The sequence below is a fragment of the Gracilinanus agilis genome, chromosome 4 (genome assembly GCF_016433145.1).
Source record: "Gracilinanus agilis isolate LMUSP501 chromosome 4, AgileGrace, whole genome shotgun sequence".
NCBI classification, from domain to species: Eukaryota; Metazoa; Chordata; class Mammalia; order Didelphimorphia; family Didelphidae; genus Gracilinanus; species Gracilinanus agilis.
This window is the reverse complement of record NC_058133.1, coordinates 369241411-369259874: the sequence shown is the minus strand read 5'-3', so window position 1 is coordinate 369259874 and position 18464 is coordinate 369241411. Positions and strand designations below refer to the sequence as shown.

Below are 18464 nucleotides of genomic sequence, written 5' to 3'. Positions count from 1 at the left end.
AGAAAAAAAAGAAATTAGACAAAGCAACTTCTTATAAGAAGTCTCCTTAATTTTAAAACTATACTAAAGAATTTCAGATGATGAATGGTACAGAATATGATTTGGTTATCACATTCCAGTCTAAGTCTCACTATTGTCATATTTATGTGGTGCACCTCATTTGGACTAATAGAAAAAATATGGAAGAAGAATAATTTATGAATTGTTATTTAAAGGGAAGGCAAAAGAGAGTAGTTGTGATAAAGTAGGAGGAAAGGAAGAGGGGTCAGAAGGACAAAAAAGAAATTAGGTATATAAGAAAAAGTGTGACAGGATGACAATATTTACCAATATTTACAATTTCAATTGTTTTAGAATTTTTATTAATAGACTTTACATTAGACCTGTATTTTCAGTACAATCTATACCAAGTCACACATATTTGAAAGACTTAAGAATTTTTTAAATGTTAAAACCATAGGCAGAAAATACAAAACACCTTTTTTTAACCCATCACAAAAATTAGAGATCAAATGGAATGTGAAAAAGTGTGAGAACCTTACTGGTATAACAAGCAGTTGGCTTCATTAAAAAAATAAATGCTACTCTCCCAAAGGCAAGGCTTTGAATAAACAATACAGCTGTAGTGCTTGCTTTTTAACCAATTAAACCTAGGCAGAACTAAATAGTTAACAATTGCACAAAAAATATCTCATGGAAATGGTGTTGGGAAAATAAGTAAAAATAAAATCTAGCACGTTTCAGCTATTTCACTCATAAGACAAATATTCATTCAAGATGTTATAATACAAGCCATATTTGTAGACATTAATAAAGTAGCCACTTGCCAACTGGAAAATAAAAAATGCTTTCCAATATTACTTTAGGATTCTTCAGTAGTACCCAAATTTATCTTTTTAGTGTTATGAAAACAGTGGGCAAGGGTATTTCATATTTCAACTTGTTTGGAAGAGGAAATATAACAATGACTAGGAAGTATTAGTCATCAACCTATATTACTTATATATGGCAGCTTACTACTCACTACTCTACTAATGGACTAAAACCCTGTATAGTTAATATAAAAACTTACTAAAAAATAAGCAAAATGGTAAAATCATTCTTTTTGAATAAGTAAATTTTAGTCACAATCCCCTTGTTGCTCTGTCCTTGAAGACAAAAAATAAGCTTTAAAAATTTGGTTTAGTTATCAGAGCAAAACTTAATTTATGATTCTCATTTTAAAAGGAAAAACATTTCCCAAAAGGCTTAAATTTAAAAATTAAATTTAGTTCAGAATAATTTTTGAAGCAGACAGCATTGAAAAATAAGTGTTCACCTATCAAAAAGAAAAAGTATTTAATTATCATAAACTTTGAAAATGTTCAATCATAAATGTTACTATTTTTCTAATTTTAATCACTTCACTTTAAATTACAGAAATAATCACAAATTTATGTTCATACAAGACTAAAACTCAATTTAATTATTCTAAGAGCACTAGTAGACCTACAAAGTATTTACTACTAATTATTATTAACTTATTTAATGCTTATTTTTAGGGGCATAAAACTTAAAATGTTTTAACTTCTTTAGCATTACCTGAAACTGTACATTTTAGTCAATAACAATTTTTAAGCCCCATGAAGTATATTCAAAGGTTTGGTCCTCTAATTTTATAATAGAGACAGCTGTGACTAAAACACAAAACTAAATACATTCATAATAAACTAGACTTTTCAAAGAAAAATAATAAAAACACAATATATATGAATAATTTAAGAAAAATTACCTGTTCCTGTACATCTTCATGTTCTGAATTGAGGAGTTTGATAAAAATTGGAACAGCTCCAGTTTCAATTACCACTTTGGTGTGTAGAAATGTTCCAGACGCTATATTAGTTAAAGCCCATGCAGCTTCAAACTGAGAAAAAATAAAAGTTAAGATTTGGACATAAGGAAACTTTTAGAAAAGATGCAAAAAGAATCAATTAAAAAAAGAGTCAATGGGATTGAAAATATTCCATTCATTAAAAGATTTTTTTTAATGGGATTGCTATCTGGGGGGGAAAATGAGGAAGGAAGTGATCCAAATTTACAAAGTTGGGACAGAATAGGCGACTAAGTAGATATAATACTAGTCCTAGAAATCAGGATGGCTTGTGTTCAAATCTGGCCTTAGACACTGTGTGAGTGACCCTGGCAAAGTCACTTAATGCTGTTTTAATAGCCCTTACCCTTCTGTCTTAAGGATGATTAAAGTAAGAGTTTAAAAAAAAATTTTTTTAACCTTAGAATATGATGAATACTGCCAGTAGGGTAAATACAGAATTATTTACATTAAACCAAATTTTTAGAATTAGTTGGATACAATAAGTAGAATACTGATTTGCCAAGCAGCAATAAGCTAAAAGTATACATGAGTCAAAAATTCTACTTAAGATAATATCATGGAGGGTAATCATCACTTTTTTTCATAGAAAACTCTGATTAATGCTACTATGAGAGATGAACTATTTTCGGTTAGTGTGATCTACTAAACAGTCAAAAGTAAAATCACTTGACAAGGTGAAGATACATGCAGCTACCTAAAGCAACTTAAATTTAGAAATTAAATTTCTAAACAATATTTCTCCTGAAAACTCTTTAATAGTCAAGGATTTCCCATCATGAATTATTTTTCCCCCATTTTTCTCCATCCTTCTCTTTCTTCATTTCAACAATCCTTCCATCAAGATAAGCCAACCTACTTGCTGCCTGCTCTACCACAACTTGATAATATTCTTCTTTGTACCTTGGCAAGTTGATTGAATTAAATAAATATTTCCAAGTACACTCCCTGTCCAAGTGTTAAGCATGGTTATGGATAAAAATGGATAGGATAAAAAGGATATGAATATGGAAGGATAAAAAGATAACAGTGAAAATCACTGTCTGAAAAGAGTCTATACAGGACTAAATTTAATCTTATTTAAGAGCAATAGAGTAGTAGGGTCTACTATTATCTATTATTTTTAAAGGCATACAATTTAACTTCTCGGAACTTGTTTCTGAATATATAAAATAAGGAGAGAATAGTATTTATACTAGTTAGAGGCACTTTTAAGAGTGAAAGACTTAAAATTTTAGGAAGAGTTAAGGTTCAAATACTACCTCACAAATCTATTAGTTGTGTGAACCATAAGCCACTCTGTGTCTCAGTTTCCCCAATCTTAAAATGGAGAAAATAATGTTACCTACCTCACGAGATTATTATGAAAATCAAATGAGACAAAAATGCACAGTGTTTAAAAAACCTTAAGGTGCTAGACAGCACTAGTTATTATTGTTATTAAACTCACAAGACTGCTGTGATAGAACCTTGCAAATGTTAAAAAGTATATAATATATAATTATGTTATTATATTATATATGTTAGTTGTAATTATGTTATAAAATCCAGTCTACAATCACTTTTTTTTTTTAACCCATACCTTGGTCTTATAATCAATACTGTATATGGTTCAAAGGCAGAAAAGCAGTAAGAACTAAGCAACTGGGATTAAGTGACTTGCCCAGGGTCAAACAGTTAAGTGTCTGAGGCCAGATTTGAATCCAATTTTTCCTATCTCCAGGCCTTGCTCTCTATCCAATGAGCCACCTAACTGCCCCCAAGTCTACAGTCATTTCAAAGAAAAAATGTGAAACAAGAAATACCAGAAAAACTCACCTGCAAAGTACAATTTTCATTTCTTTCAAGAAACTTCACAAATCTCTGTACAACTCCTGGTTTTTGTATAACTTCATCTATAGGTGGGTTAGGTTCTGAAATTGTATAAATGATTCATTTTACAATTTTAAATTTTAAAAAAGTAATTACCTACATTATTTTAAAAGTCACTTTTTATATGACTAAAGGAAGGAAATTCTTTATTAGTCAACTCCTAAAATCCTCAAAATGATGACATAAATTTTAGGAAGAAAAAACTGTCTGGTTTCTCTTGCTTTACAAAATAGATAAGTGTCCTGAAAATTAGCTTGAAACTAGTTTTTCCTATTAGCCTTCAACTATGAAATTATTGATGTCTTTCAATGGGGGAAGGGGAGATCATCTTCAAACAGAATAGATGAAAAGAAAATTAATAACAAAAGATTTAGATAGTGCAGTAGTTGTTTCTTTAGCATACAGATGTTCCCATAGAAAAATATGGGTGGGGGTATATGAGACAGTTACTTAAACACCCAAGAATAAATCTATTCCATATAAAATTGGGGCCTCATATTCTGAGCTATGGGTTACAAATGTTTTTACAGAAAGTGTTCTCTCCCTTTTTTAGATTTTCCTAAGCAACCTATCACATTCTACTTGATTTATAACCATTTGTGTGCATGTCCCATCCCACAGCACATTATGAATTAGACACCTATTATCAATTGTGTATCCTTCAGCAATTTTTGCATATAATAGGTGCTTAATAAATGGTTAACTTGAAATTAAACATTATGGCAAAGATCTCTACTTCACATACCTTTTCATTTTCCTTTACTACAATCTGATTCTAGGAATACTAATCCTTTCTAAATCATCCATGTTACACTGTCCCTCTACTATGGTTCACACCTATGTTGGGTAATTATAGCTTCTAAGGTCCTTCTGGGTCTAGATCTTTGACTCCATGATCTCTTTGCTATATTAGTTAGAAAAAGTAACACGAATAAAAAATGCTCCTTTTTTACTCTTTAATTGCTATAAAAATTGTAGCAATACCCTCAAAGTAGAGAAAATATTTTTCCCACAAGTTAAAAAAGATAACAGATCCATTAAAAGGCTTTGAAACACCTCATTTTTCTAAAAGTTAGTTTCTTCCTATTGAGAACAAAGGATAAGACACTGTCAATACTCGTGACTACAAAATCATAACATATTAAAACATTTAAGGAGAAAATTCTAAGAATGTTACTCCTTTCTCTTTCTCCCTACACATTATATATATAAAAAACCTTTTCACATTGCAACTTCCTGGGCTAAACAAAAGACAAGGTTAAGTAAGTAAAGAAATATAGGAAAATGCCTGGTACAATGGAAATGCTATATTTGGACTTAAAAAAACAGATTTTGAACCCTGGCTATGTCATATAATACCTATATAACCTAGGACCCAAGTCCCTTTGGGTCAGTTTTTCCTATTTGTTAACAGAAGGTGCTAGATAAAGTTGAGGTCCTTGCTGGCTTTCTGTGTGACTCTGTGAACTATGTTCCCTTCTTAACACAGTGGGATTCTGTCATTTGTGGAGCGGTGATATGAAGCAAAGTACTGTAAAGAACTAAAAGAGATGGGGTAAGTACTACATTTTGTTGTAGCACAAATATATAAATCTACACTCAATCATTCTGCTAACACTTAATAATTAAAAAACATGGACTTTTACCTCTATTTGATAAGGGAGAATAAAGTATGTTTGAACTGTCAATTACACAAACTATAATACATATTGCTTATTTTTATGATAAAAATTATACAAAAATAGCAAAGACACATAAGAATGTTACTTGTAAGAGGTTGCTACCTTAACAAAAATGTTGTACCAGAATAAAGTCGAAATTAAAACTGCAATAGTAACAAGATATTTTATGGAAAGAAAAGTCCTGCCTTTAGAAAGCAGCTTTCGAAACTTCTGTGTTGCTGTAAGCTGTTGGTCAGCATCATCAGAGAAAATCATCTGCACCATATCAGCAGTAATAACTTCTTCCTAAAAAGCACACAAAACACAGTATTTAACATTTATATTTTTCTCTTACCATTCTATAATGGTTTTCACTATCATACTGCAAAATAATAATTTAAAAAATACTTTTTCATTATCTACCTCAGGAACAGGTACAGTAGAGCTGATATCTGGATCCTGAATGGGACTTTCAAGCATAGAGTCATCATTTATTGGAAGGGATACATTTCTACGTTTGAATAACTGCCAAAAAAAAAATTATAGTCATCATTCATAATCATTATTGTCATTATCTTTCACTTGCAAGTTTTCAATACTAATACTTTGCCTTTCAAATCAAAACATTTGTGGAAAGTGAAATAAACAGCTATTACCTGCATAATTTTGATAAGTGTTAAATCCATACTTCTTATATGATGGCAAAGAGCAGTATATATTGGAAAATAAAGTAGGCTGGTCATGTGGCTAGTGAAATGGATAACCAATGAGCAGTTTGACTACTCTAGAATACATGCCATGTCACCAGATCTAGAGGCAGACCTTCAGCACACTGGGTTGACAAACTATCATGGATTTTTGGGTGGAAGAAAAAAAAGTTCACAGGATGAGGTGAGAGCAGTCTGCAAAGCTATAAGTACCTGCATGTCTATGAGGTTATAGATCCATCACAATAGCCCCAAATGGCATGCCATCACAATGGACCCCAAATGGCATGGTGAGATAAAATCTCAAGTGTACTAATGGCAAGGGCTTTCAGTTTGTTTTTTTTTTTAAAGAATCAGTGTTTTGAAGCAAGTCAAAATTCTTCTGCAGTTCTGGCTATATCCTTACAAAGATAGTGAATAAGGCTACTTCTTACCACATTCCCTTCATTCAAAGAACCCAATCCTAGAAGTAAGAAAGGAGACTTTGTATGTTTAAATAACAATAACAATAGCTAACAAAAGCTATTTTTAAATAGCACTTACTATTTACCATGAATTTACAAATAACCCATTTGATCCTCAAAAAAAACCCTGAGATAAGTATTACTATTATCCTCATTTTACAGAGGAGGAAACTAAAACAAACAGAGGTTAAATGATTTGACCAAGATCAAATAAATGTCTATGGGCAGATTTGAACCCAGGCTTTCCTCACTCCAGGCTGAGCGTTCTATCCACTGTACTACCTACTTATCCACCAATAAAACTCTAAGACTCACACTTCACAATCAATTAAAATAATTGCATTATCAAATTAATAATTTAGAGACTGAAATCCAGAGATAAAAGATGATTTGTGATTATTATGTAGTCAAGGCAAAGAAAGATGGAGAGGGCAGGATACAAATGCAGGACACTGGCAGAGAGGATAGACTTAAAATAATATACTATGATGGAATACTAGAGAAGGAAAGTACACATACTCTCTTCCTCTCAAATCAAAACCAGGTAACATATGATAAAATCTCCTATGGTATCTAAATGTCACTGTCACTAGTCACTTCTGTTATGTATTCTTCAATTACCAAGTATTTTCCACAATTTGTCATTCCTAACTAATCTCTATATCAATACTTCCATCACAATCATTTTTGAGAGGTTGCAATGGCACCTGCATTATGCATATAGTAAAGTTAAATCATGTCAACTAGTATTTATTAAGGGATTATTATGCTCCAGGAAATTTGCTAAGCGCTAGGGATACAAAAAAAAAGTTTCTACTCCTAGGAATCTCAGGCTAATAAGAGACAACATGCAAATAACTATGTACCAACAAACCAGAGCTAGGATAAATTAGATATAGTCAGAGGAAAGGCACTAGCAATAAAGGAGATCAAGAATAACTTTTTGAAGATGGGATTTTAGCTGAGTCTTTAATTCAGGAGACTGGAATGAGGAAGGAGAGAATTCCAGGCATGGAGGACAAGCAGTAAAAGTTCTCAGTGAAAGTTGGTAGCCAGTGCCACAAGATCAGAGTATATGAAAAAGAGTAATGTATAAGAAAACTAAAGAGGTAGAAAGGGGTGAACTTATAAAGATCCTTAAGTGGCAAATAGAGGGCTATATATATTTGACCCTGGAGATATAAAGGTGACATTGGAGTTTACTGAATATGAGAGCGACACAGTCAGACTGGTGCTTCAAGATGTTCAATTTGAGAGCTAAGTGGAAGATGGCCTGGAAAGAATAGAGATTTGAAGCAAAATGATGAACCAGTAAACTATTCTGATAGTCCAGAAATGAGGTGATAAGAGCCGGCAGTTTCAAAGGATAGAAGGAAGTACATATGAGAGATGATACATGGGGCTTCCATCAGGGTGAAAGCAGTGTTGAAAGAAAGGGGCATTTACAAGAGGTATTACAAGCTGTTACAAAGGTAAAAAGGACAAAGAGACTTGGCAAAAACTGACCTGAGAAAAGGGAAGCAGTAGGCCTGAGGAGTCTTAGGTTGCAAGACATGGGGACTAGTAGTTCCATAGAAAAGTTCAAAAGAGGAATAAGTTTCATTGGGGAAAGATGATTTCAATTTTGGACAAAGTAAGTTTAAGATGTCTGCAGACATTCACTTCAAAATGTCCAATAGGCGGTCGGAAATTCCAGACTAAAGGTTAAGAGAGAGGTTAGGGTTGCATAAGTAGATCTGGGAATGATCAAAATAGCTAATAACTGAATCCATAAGAGCTGGTGAGATCACCAGTGAAATAATAAAGAAGAAAAGAGTTGGTCCAAGAAAAAACACTGAAGGACATCCAAAGCTAACAGAGTCAAAAGGTTTCAGAGAAATTAAATAGGATGATTGAGAAAAGATCAGATTAAATCCTTGATATCTTTGGATATAGCAGTTTTGGTTTAATGATGAGTTGGAAGTCAAACTGCAGAATTAAGGAGAGAGTGAGAGAGAAGGAAAAAGTATCTATTGTAGACAGCATTCTCAAGGAATTTTAGTCACAAATGGCAGGAGTGATGCCAAATGATAGCTAAAAAGGAAAGACAAATCAAGTAAAGTTTCTTTGAGGATAAGAGAAAACATAAGCCTGTTTGTAGCCAGTGGGGAAACCACCAGAAGAGAGGGAGAAAAGATTAATAAAAGAATAATAGGAGAAATCTGATAGAAAAAGTAGAGTTGAATGGGATCACTTGTACATAAGTATGCAGGGAATGGTGATTAGGGAGATGTTGCAATGGCAAGGAGAAAGACCACCTCTTCATGTGAGACAGAATAGTAGTAGAAGGGATCTGGGTGATGGAAATAGAGAGAAAACTCTTAAGAGGGAGGTGTTGGCAAATTATCTCAATTTTTTTCATTAAAAAGGAATAAGATGAAAGGGTAGGTGGAGAAGAACCAGGAGAGATTTGAGGATGAAAAAGTTTAAAAAAGATCTGTGGCAAACAGAACAGTGAATGGTCATAAAAGAATTGCTTTGCTGTAGTGATAACCCAATGGATCTGTAGTGGATCCAATCAGCAATTTTGAGTTTTTCTCTAGCTTCTTTCAGCAGAAGGATTATGGGACTAAGATTGAGGTTTGACAGAGAAAGATAAGTGATAGGATAAGAGGGCAAGGGATTTGAGGGAAGAATCAGTATAGAATTGAAAGCTAGAGAAAAACTCAAAATTGCTGACATTACTCCTCCTGAATTCCTGAAAGAAGAGTGGAGAGTCAAGGATAATGACAAGATTATATATTTGGGAGATTGGAAGAATGTCTGTGCCTTCATCAGAAATAGAGAAATAGAGTTAATATTGGGAAGGAGAGAAAGTGTAGCCAGGGCAGGGTGATAGCCTGGGAAAGATCTGAAAGGTGAAGGAACTGAAAATCACACTTAAGATAAAGAATAGGATTAGTGGTCACAAAGTAGGAGAGGTAAAATGATAAGAGATTATGATCAGATAAGTGAACCTCAGACTTCACAAACATGTAAGTGGAACAACTGTTAAGTTGGGATACAAAAAGGTCAAGGGAAACATATAACTGAGTAAAATGAGTAAAAGGTTAGGGTATTTGAGGGAGTATTAATAATATAGATATAATGAAATGCCCTAATGTAAGAGCAAAAGCTGGGAAAAGATAAAGACTTTTAGTTAGGTACTGAACTTCTTGAAGAAAGAATGAATAAATGAAACATCTTTTAAAGCACAAACAATATACATAGCATTAAACCAAGAGTCAGGGATAGAAACAGAAAAGCATCACAATCCCTGATCTCAGGTAGCACATATTCTAATGGATGAGACAATACATGTTTCAGCTGCAGATTAAGATAGAAGCAACCTATGGTCCTTAGGGTAAAGCCTCAAAGAAGTTAATGCTTCTTCTTTAATGTTATTTCCATAGATAAATGGAATGTGATTCTGATGTTAAATCATTTGACAGTGCTAAGGACTTTGGTTGCAAGAACTTTCCTTTCTGGATCTTCAGAAGCTGTGGATGTAGCACCTACCTATAGGAACAGGTGCCAGGTTGCATAGGAGCAACTTCCTAAAATGATGGCTGAAGGCAATGGACTTAGAAACAATGCCACTCCTAAAGCTATTGGTTCAAGGTCCTGGGCAAACTTCATCAAGATCAGAGAAGAGATGGTGATCAAGGTGATAGTGGAAGTCTGACTTGCCTGGCTCATGCTGACTCCTGACCCTAATCTGGGATGCATTGCTGTTTCACCCAAATTAACTTGCCTGCCCTGCATATGGTAGTTGAATGATAAGTGGTGGTGATGGCCCATTTTCTACAAGAGCTGCTTCCCTAGATGAGGGCTCTGCTAGAAGAAGGCCTAGAGGTGTGAGGGTACTGTGACCCTCAGGGCTCCTGTGCCTGACTGTCAGTGGCAGAAGGTTAGCAGTTCTTGAAGGAACTGATAAGGAAGACCCCCATCTTCTGCCCTCAATAGTGGATACAAGGTCTAGGTGAGAAAGTAGACCTGGTAATTTAAAGGAAAATATCCTGGAGGTCACTAAACAATAGCTGCCAGATATTCGAATGGGTAATAAATAAGATTGAATCACAAAAGAAGAGAGCCTATTGAGTAAGGGTGGTAGAAGGAGAGCAAAGTGGCAATGGGGAACAAGGAGTATCTCAACATCCTCAGTGAGTCCCAACGGTATGAATGCAAGTGCAATTAGTGCTGGAAAGAGTAGCTAGAGGAAATGTGCCATCAGAAGGAAGCTTGATAATTAAATTATTAGCAATTAAATTCTATGTTGCAATGAAACACAATGAGAAGCACTGAAAGTTAACTAAGCAATTCCTTGGATTAATCTATAGAAAAGATTAAAAGAAAATTTCTTCAGTAATATGAACTTGAGCGGCAGAAAGTTATAGTAGAATGTGTGGTGCTTAACAATTCGTACAGAATAAACTAAATGAAAAATGGTTATTGTTCCAATTATGACACACACAATTATTATTAACTTAAGTACTATATCTGGGACAGGAGTTGCAGATATAGTAACCTAACAATGAGTTAGGGTGAGAATCAATTAAAAGGAAGAAAATAGGCTGGATGGCATTTGGTAAACTGCATGATGTTTTCAATGATCTAAAGTGAATCCTCAGAGGGGAAAAAACAAACCAACCAATACATCTTAACTTAAATGTTGTACTGATTCTGTATGGTTACAAATATTGCCACATGACAATCTTTGAAGAATCAAAGTTGTGAATGAACCAAAAGACACTAGTGGAACTTAGACATGATTTTCTCAAGTTGGCTATGTTGTAGATATGGGACTATAAAGAGGATGGAAGGATCAACTGAGGGTTTTCTGAAGTTAGGAAAGCCACAGTCATGTTTATTTGGCAATAGAAAAGCAGCCAGTGGAAAAGGAGAGATGGAAGTTAAGTGAAAGAATGAGAATAACAGAAAGGGCAATCTGTCAGGGAAAATGGAATGGGATCACTTGTGTATGTAGAACAGACTAGCCTTGGCAAAGAGAAGCACTACCTTACTATGTAGACATGGGTAAATAAGGAGAAAGTAGCAGAAGGCATTTGGTCAAAGTGAAATAAGGACAAGGAAGGAAGGAGTCCTTAGCAAATGGCATCCCTACAGACCCCCAAACCAAATAGGCTATTGTGTTGCTAAATATAAAGGAAAAGAGTAGAGGAACAAGGTTTTCCTATTGCCTATTGGGCTTAGAACTCACTTAAATGAGGCCATGGTTAAAAAGCTAGTATTTATCTAGCCTTCTTACCCACCTTAGTGATGAAGAGTAATTAATGTATAATTTGCTAAACAGTGACCCAATTCAATTTAAGAAACCTTTACTAAGTGCCTACTACCTATAAAAATGAGACCCAGGGAATGTAATTCTATCAGAGAGGTCATTAGAGGACATTTGCAGAAAAACTCCTTATACCTTAGGCAATTCCTATCCCTTCAAACTATTCTCCTTGCTCACTCCTCCCTTTTTCAGTCAAACTGTAACAAAAAGCTATCTACAGTTACTGCTTCCACTTCCTCTCTTCTCATTCACTTTGACCCTCAGCAATTTGGCTTCCCATCTCATCAATGAGCTAAAACTGCTCTGCCTCCAGTTACTAATGATATCTTATTTGGCAAATCTGATTTTTTTTTTCCAGTCCTAGTCCTCATATTGTAATTTGGCATTGCAGTCAATACTTTCCTCCTGCATACTTTCTCCTCTCTGGACTTTTATGACATCTCTCTCTCCTGGTTCTCAGACCTGGCTGTTTCTTCTGTCTCTTTTGCCAATCTATTATCCAATTTAAGACTCCTAGCTGGGGAAATTCCCCTACATTGTATCCTAAATCCCTACTCTTCTCTCTCTACATATTCTTATTGTCCTCAGCAGCTCACAAGGGCTTAATCCTCACTTCTATTGCCAATGACTACCAAATCTACATATCCAACCCCAGTCTCTCCCTTGAACTCTACTCTGGCATCACCAATTACCTAATGGGCATTTCAAACTAGAAAGCCCAACAAGCATCACAAAACTCAACATGTCCAAAACAGAATACATGATTTGTTCCACAAAACCTACCCTTCTTCCAAACTTTCCTATTTCTGATGAAGGCACAGACATTCTTCCAATCTCCCAAATATATAATCTTGTCATTATCCTTGACTCTCCACTCTTCTTTCACCCCACAAATATAATCAGTTGTTTAACCTTTCAGTTTCCACTTCCACATCTCTTGCATTTGATCTTTTCTTTCTACTCACAAGGCAACTATCTTAGTTCAGACCCTCAATTACCTCTTGCTTAAGAGTATTAAAACCACTGAATAGGTCTCAATGACTCAAATCTTTCCCCTTATTCTAGTTCATCCTCCATTCTGCCTTCAAGGTTATTTTAACTAAGTACAGATCTGATTATCTCAGTCCTATAGTAAATAAATTCCAGTGGCTCTCTATTGGTTCTAGGAAGAAATTTAAACTACTTTGTTTAGCTTTTAAAGCTTTTCACAACTTTGCCCTAATTTTTCTTTCCAATTTCACTGACATTACTCCTCCTGAACTCTGATCCTTTCCTTCTGTTCTTCCAACAAGACATTCATTTCCCATTTTCATGCCTAGGAACTATCGGCCCTACATGCATGGAATGCACTCTTTACCTCTGGCTTAGAGAATCCTTCTCTTTCTTCATAACACAGTTCAAATATTACCTTTTAGTGACCCTGGGCAAGTCACTTGACCCCCATTGCCCACCCTTACCAATCTTCCACCTATGAGACAATACACCGAAGTACAAGGGTTTAAAAAAAAATTACCTTTTATAGGAAGTCTTTCCTGACCCCCTACTAGTGATCTTCCTCTCAAACTACCTTTATTTATTCTCTCTATATTTATAAATGTACTTTTCTCTCCATTTGAATGTAAGCTCCTTACAAGTAAGAACTATTTCATTCTTTGTATCTATACTCTTTATAATGTAAAAAGGTAGTGAAAGTGCAAATAAGATTAGGTTATAGGAAATGCTAAGATAAAAAAATGTTAAACTTCATTTCTTTTGAAATACTCTGGGGGCAGCTGGGTAGCTCAGTGGATTGAGTCAGGCCTAGAGTCTGGAGGTCCTAGGTTCAAATCTGATCTCAGATACTTCCCAGATGTATGGCCCTGGGCAAGTCACTTGACCCCCATTGCCCACCCTTACCACTCCTCCACCAAGGAGCCAATACACAGAAGTTAAGGGTTTAAAAAAAAAAAGAAATATTCGGTAATTCAGTCTGGCAAAATCATTTTGTGGGACAGAAGATAGGATAGTCTGGAGGAGTGATCTGAACTACATAGGAAACTCTCTCTATTGATGCATTTAGTCTGAAAGTTCATGAGATTTGCTGGTATAATCCTGATGCTCCTTTCCTTAATTGAGGACAAAGACTCTAAACATGTTTTTAGTTTGCCATGAGACCATGTAAAAGTTAAGCAGACATAACTTATATTCAATGATTACAAAATCAATTGTCTCCAGCTAAACAGTACAACTCCAACAGTACATCAAATAATGTTTACATGATAAATCACTATTAAACATTCAAAGAGACCTACCTGTTCTTCCCTTTTTTGCTTTCGAAGTTGTATTCCTTCCTCTTCTCTTCGTCTACGCATTTCTTGAGGATTTAATGCTTTATTCTTGTAACTTTTCATTCTGTAATTATCTTTCCCTGGGCTTGCCATGGCATCTGGTAGAAGAAAAAATTCAAACACAAATATGACTCTAGACAACAAGATGCTATATTCTCAGCTAAAACTGTCCAACAAAACCATTCTATAAAAGTTTGTATCAAGAATAATAGTTTTCCCCCCTCAATGCAAAAATTCGACTAACATGCAGCTGTATTGTACTGGTGGTAGGAGTTTCAAAGTTTGTTAAATTGTAAATCCTCTCCCCCAAATTCTTGACCACACACACATTTTAAAACTATATGGTGGGGGCAGCTGGGTAGCTCAGTGGATTGAGAGCCAGGCCTAGACATGGGAGGTCCTAGATTCAAATCTGACCTCAGACACTTCCTAGCTGTATGACCCTGGGCAAGTCACTTGACCCCCCATTGCCTACCCTTACCACTCTTCTGCCTTGGAGCCAAGACGGAAGGTAAGAATTTAAAAAATTAGACTAACATAATTAAATATTTTACGAATAAGAAATCAAATATTTTAAAAACCTGACTACCACCTTGATTACCGACAACCTGATTTTTAAAAAACCTAGGTGACAGAGTAGACATTTAACAAAGCTATGTGACCCAGGACAAATCCCTCTCTGTTTTCACACCAGTAAAAGGAATATAAGAATCAAATGAGTTAATATAAAGGGACTGGTAAACCCTTATCACTTAATATAAACGGTGGCCATTATTATTATATTTGATATTTAAATGCTACTTTGTGCATCTGAAATCTTACCTAAATTAAATATGGCCATTTGTAATGTAATTATATTGAATCAAGATTCCTCTACTAGCAAACATTTATATAATCTTTTAGTTTATTAAAGATTTTTATATGGGTTGTATTTCAGCAACTCTGTCAGTATTACAGGTATGGCTGCCCACATTTTCAAATTAAGAAACAAGTTCAGAGAGGTTAAGTGACTTGATTCGTCCATAGTAACATCCTAGAGTCACAGGTGAGATTTATAGCTAAGTTTTTTCTGACTTCAACTCCACTGCTTTTCCAACTAATCATGAAGTAATAGTATAACTGATAAATTCACTTTAGCAACAATGCATGTGCCCAACATTATTTGGAACAAATATAACATACTTTTTTTTTTCATATACAGATCCCCCTTTTCCAAGCACACTAAAAGCTCATGGAGGGAAAGAACCATATCACATAATTGTGAAATAAATAATTATGTGTTCAATGGATGGTAAAAGATTTTTCAGAAATGAGGTCTTGATAGAACTCTCTTTCAAAATACTAATTATACACAAAGTTTAAGTTGTGGCAAAATCTTTCTACATAATATCATCTTCCAAAAAAAACCTATCCTGAAAAAAAACTCTGAAAAAGAAGAGTTTGCTCATTTTTCTCCTTAGGAATTAACTTATGTTTGCAATTCTCCATCTTATTTAAGAAAACAACAACAAATTATCACTCAGCAGCTGTTCTAAATCCAAACAGTATGATCTCCAAAGATGATTCACTTGAATGAGGTAATTTCATTTGTAGTAATAGAACTTTTAGAAAGGCTATACTATAAAGCCTGATGACTCACAAAATAGTCATTTTTACATGCTAGGAATGATAATCAAGTATTCTAAAGCTAGCCTATCTAAGACTTATTTCATTCTTGTCAAACTTTGTATTTGTTTTCTTATTTACTCCTTTCTCGTACTGGAAAAAAGAGTTTTCATCCTAATTCTGCCACAGGCCGAATGACATCGGTTAAATTCCAACTTCCATTCCTATAGGCTTCATCAGTAAAAATGGATATAAATAAGAGAGAAGTGTGTGAACGAAGCAAGTAAACAGTTAATGAAGCAATATTTAAATGACTACCTTAGACGTAAGTATCCGCCTTCTTATATAGCTAGAACTTCTTGTTTATTAACAAGGAATTAACTTAATGCTCCCACTCAAAGATCAATAGTTATAGTTGTAATAGGTGATTTCATTCTAGTATATAAGCTAATGTCATGCATTCTTTAAGCATTCCACACGTTTGTAAAGCTCTTTAACACAGTGGCTGACGTACTTGAAAGCTTGTCACTTAAATGCTTGCTCATTGCCCCATCTTTAGAAACCTGCAAAATCTCATTACCCATGTAAGTTTTCTCATAGAATAGGGCTGGCAAGCAAACATTGGGGAGGCTCTAACCCTTGAGATCTGATCAAAAACTAATTTAACCCAGCACGTCTTCAGTGACGAGGAAAACAGGTGAGGAAAAACAGCTGAGGCTGGTTAGCTCAAGTGCCCCGTCTCTGAGGGTCCTCAAGACATAGCCATCCCCATCTCTCCTCACCTCCGGGAATTAGAGAGGCCCCAAGAAGTGGAGGTTAACCCTTGGTTAACCCCAAAGCTCGGATGGGAAGGTTACCACAGGGCTATGACCCCGCGGGAAGGTGCGTGCGAAATCAAGCCCAAAGCCAAGGGCCTGGCGACACCTCCTGCAGGGTCTCTGGATCGGCCCCGCGCGGGCACGAACCGCCTCTAAAGCTCCAGGGAAGTGCTCCTCTCTCGCCCTGGCCAGAGGAGGCCCAAAGCCTGAGGTGCGCAGCCCAGTCACTGGCCCTTACCCATCGAGAGGCCAGGTTCCGCGCTCGGTTGCTGCTTCCCGGCTGCTTGTTAAGTGGTTACTGCCACCTCTGCCGGCTTCGCAGCTGCACTACCCTCGCTATGAGTTCGCTGACGGGTTCGCAATCCAAAATGGCGGCTGTCTGGTGCCCCCTCTCCGAGACCCCAGAGGCTCCACTCCCAGCAGCCCTTGCACCCGGCGAGGAGCTACAGCCCTACGAAGGGGGTGGGAGAGAGGAGCGAGCCCTCTCTTCAGCTCCGCCCACATAGCCAAAGCGTCCTACAACGCCGGGAGGGGTGCGGGAACAGGAGGAATGCTGGGAAAACCGAGATCGGTTTTTAACGCATGCTCTTTTCTTGCCCTCCTTTCCCTTACCTTCAAATCCGTAATACTTCTTGTGTGACTTAGGTTTTCAATGTGTCTTTTCCAAGGTTATACAGGATTCCGAACCCATATTCTCAGACTTCAGTCCTGCACTCTTTCCACTTTACTACGAGATAATTAATCCAGTTTTGACGTGTGATTTGATTGGCACCAGCTACATAAGCACGTAGGTACTGAGTCACACAGCATCCCGTTTGTTTTAGTTCAAAAAGCAATTACATAGAACTAGAAGTACTTTGACTTAGTGTAAAAGGAGCTAAATTTGGAGGAAGGAGATCTGGGTTTGTTTTGGCCCTTCAAACTTACTGTATAAATTCACTGCAACTTCTCCCCTTTTCCCAAATCCTTCCCCAATAATGATAAATGCTAGGGAAAGAGGACCCACTTATGCTGTTAACTTTGTTCTCAGATGCCAAGTTGGCTCTTCTCCATGATGAAGCAAATTCTATCTGCATCCTTGAACCTATCCACTTCCCGTTTCCCACCAGCAGATTTCTTCCAATATCATCCTCATTCACTTTTTTTCAGTCTCTCCTTCTATACTGAATCTTTTCTAGCAGCCTACAAATAGGCATATATCTATCCCATGCTTTAAAAAAAATTAATCCCACCAAATTAGCAGTTGCCCTATAAATTCCTTAAAAATGCCATTAAATGAGTATTTCAACTTGTACTTCTTTCAGTCTTTTAAATACTCTGTAATTTTGCTTTTGACCTCATTCAACTGAAACTGCTTACTCCTAAATTACCAATAATCATTTAATGGTGAAATCCATCAACTTTTTTTCAGTCACCATCCTTCTTAACTTCTCTACAGCCTTCCTCACTGCTGATATCTGCTCCTGGATACTCTCATTTTCTTAACACTGCTTTTTTTCTGATTCTTCAACTAGTCATATTGCTCCTTTTTACATGTTAGCTCATTTGATCCTCAGACATACTAAGAAGTATTATACCTATTTTACAAATGAGGAAACTGAAACTAGAAGAGGGTATGTGACTTGCCTTGAGTCACACAACTAGACAATGTATGAATTCAGGTCTATCTTAATGCCAGGTCTAACATCAATCTACTGTGGCACTTCATTCTCCAGCACCACTCTCCAGGACTGTCGCAATAACCATCTAACTCATCTCCCTACTTCAGTTCTTTCCCCATTTAAATCTACCATCCATTCAGCTATCACACACACACACACACA

The 18464-nt window shown here is 35.8% G+C and overlaps 1 protein-coding gene across 1 annotated transcript in view; it reads right to left on the bottom strand.

Annotated features, from left to right (window-relative positions):
• The window catches only part of KPNA5 (karyopherin subunit alpha 5), a 51134-nt gene extending 34117 nt beyond the window's left edge, over positions 1–17017 (bottom strand). Inside the window, exons 1-6 of the mRNA XM_044676812.1 lie at positions 16880–17017; positions 14183–14316; positions 5827–5928; positions 5610–5709; positions 3689–3783; positions 1772–1903 (exon numbers count right to left, since the gene is read on the bottom strand). Coding sequence (XP_044532747.1) covers positions 1772–1903; positions 3689–3783; positions 5610–5709; positions 5827–5928; positions 14183–14316; positions 16880–16883 — 567 coding nt within the window. The 5' untranslated portion in view covers positions 16884–17017. The remainder of the gene's footprint in view (positions 1–1771; positions 1904–3688; positions 3784–5609; positions 5710–5826; positions 5929–14182; positions 14317–16879) is intronic.
• Positions 17018–18464: the final 1447 nt, after the last annotated feature.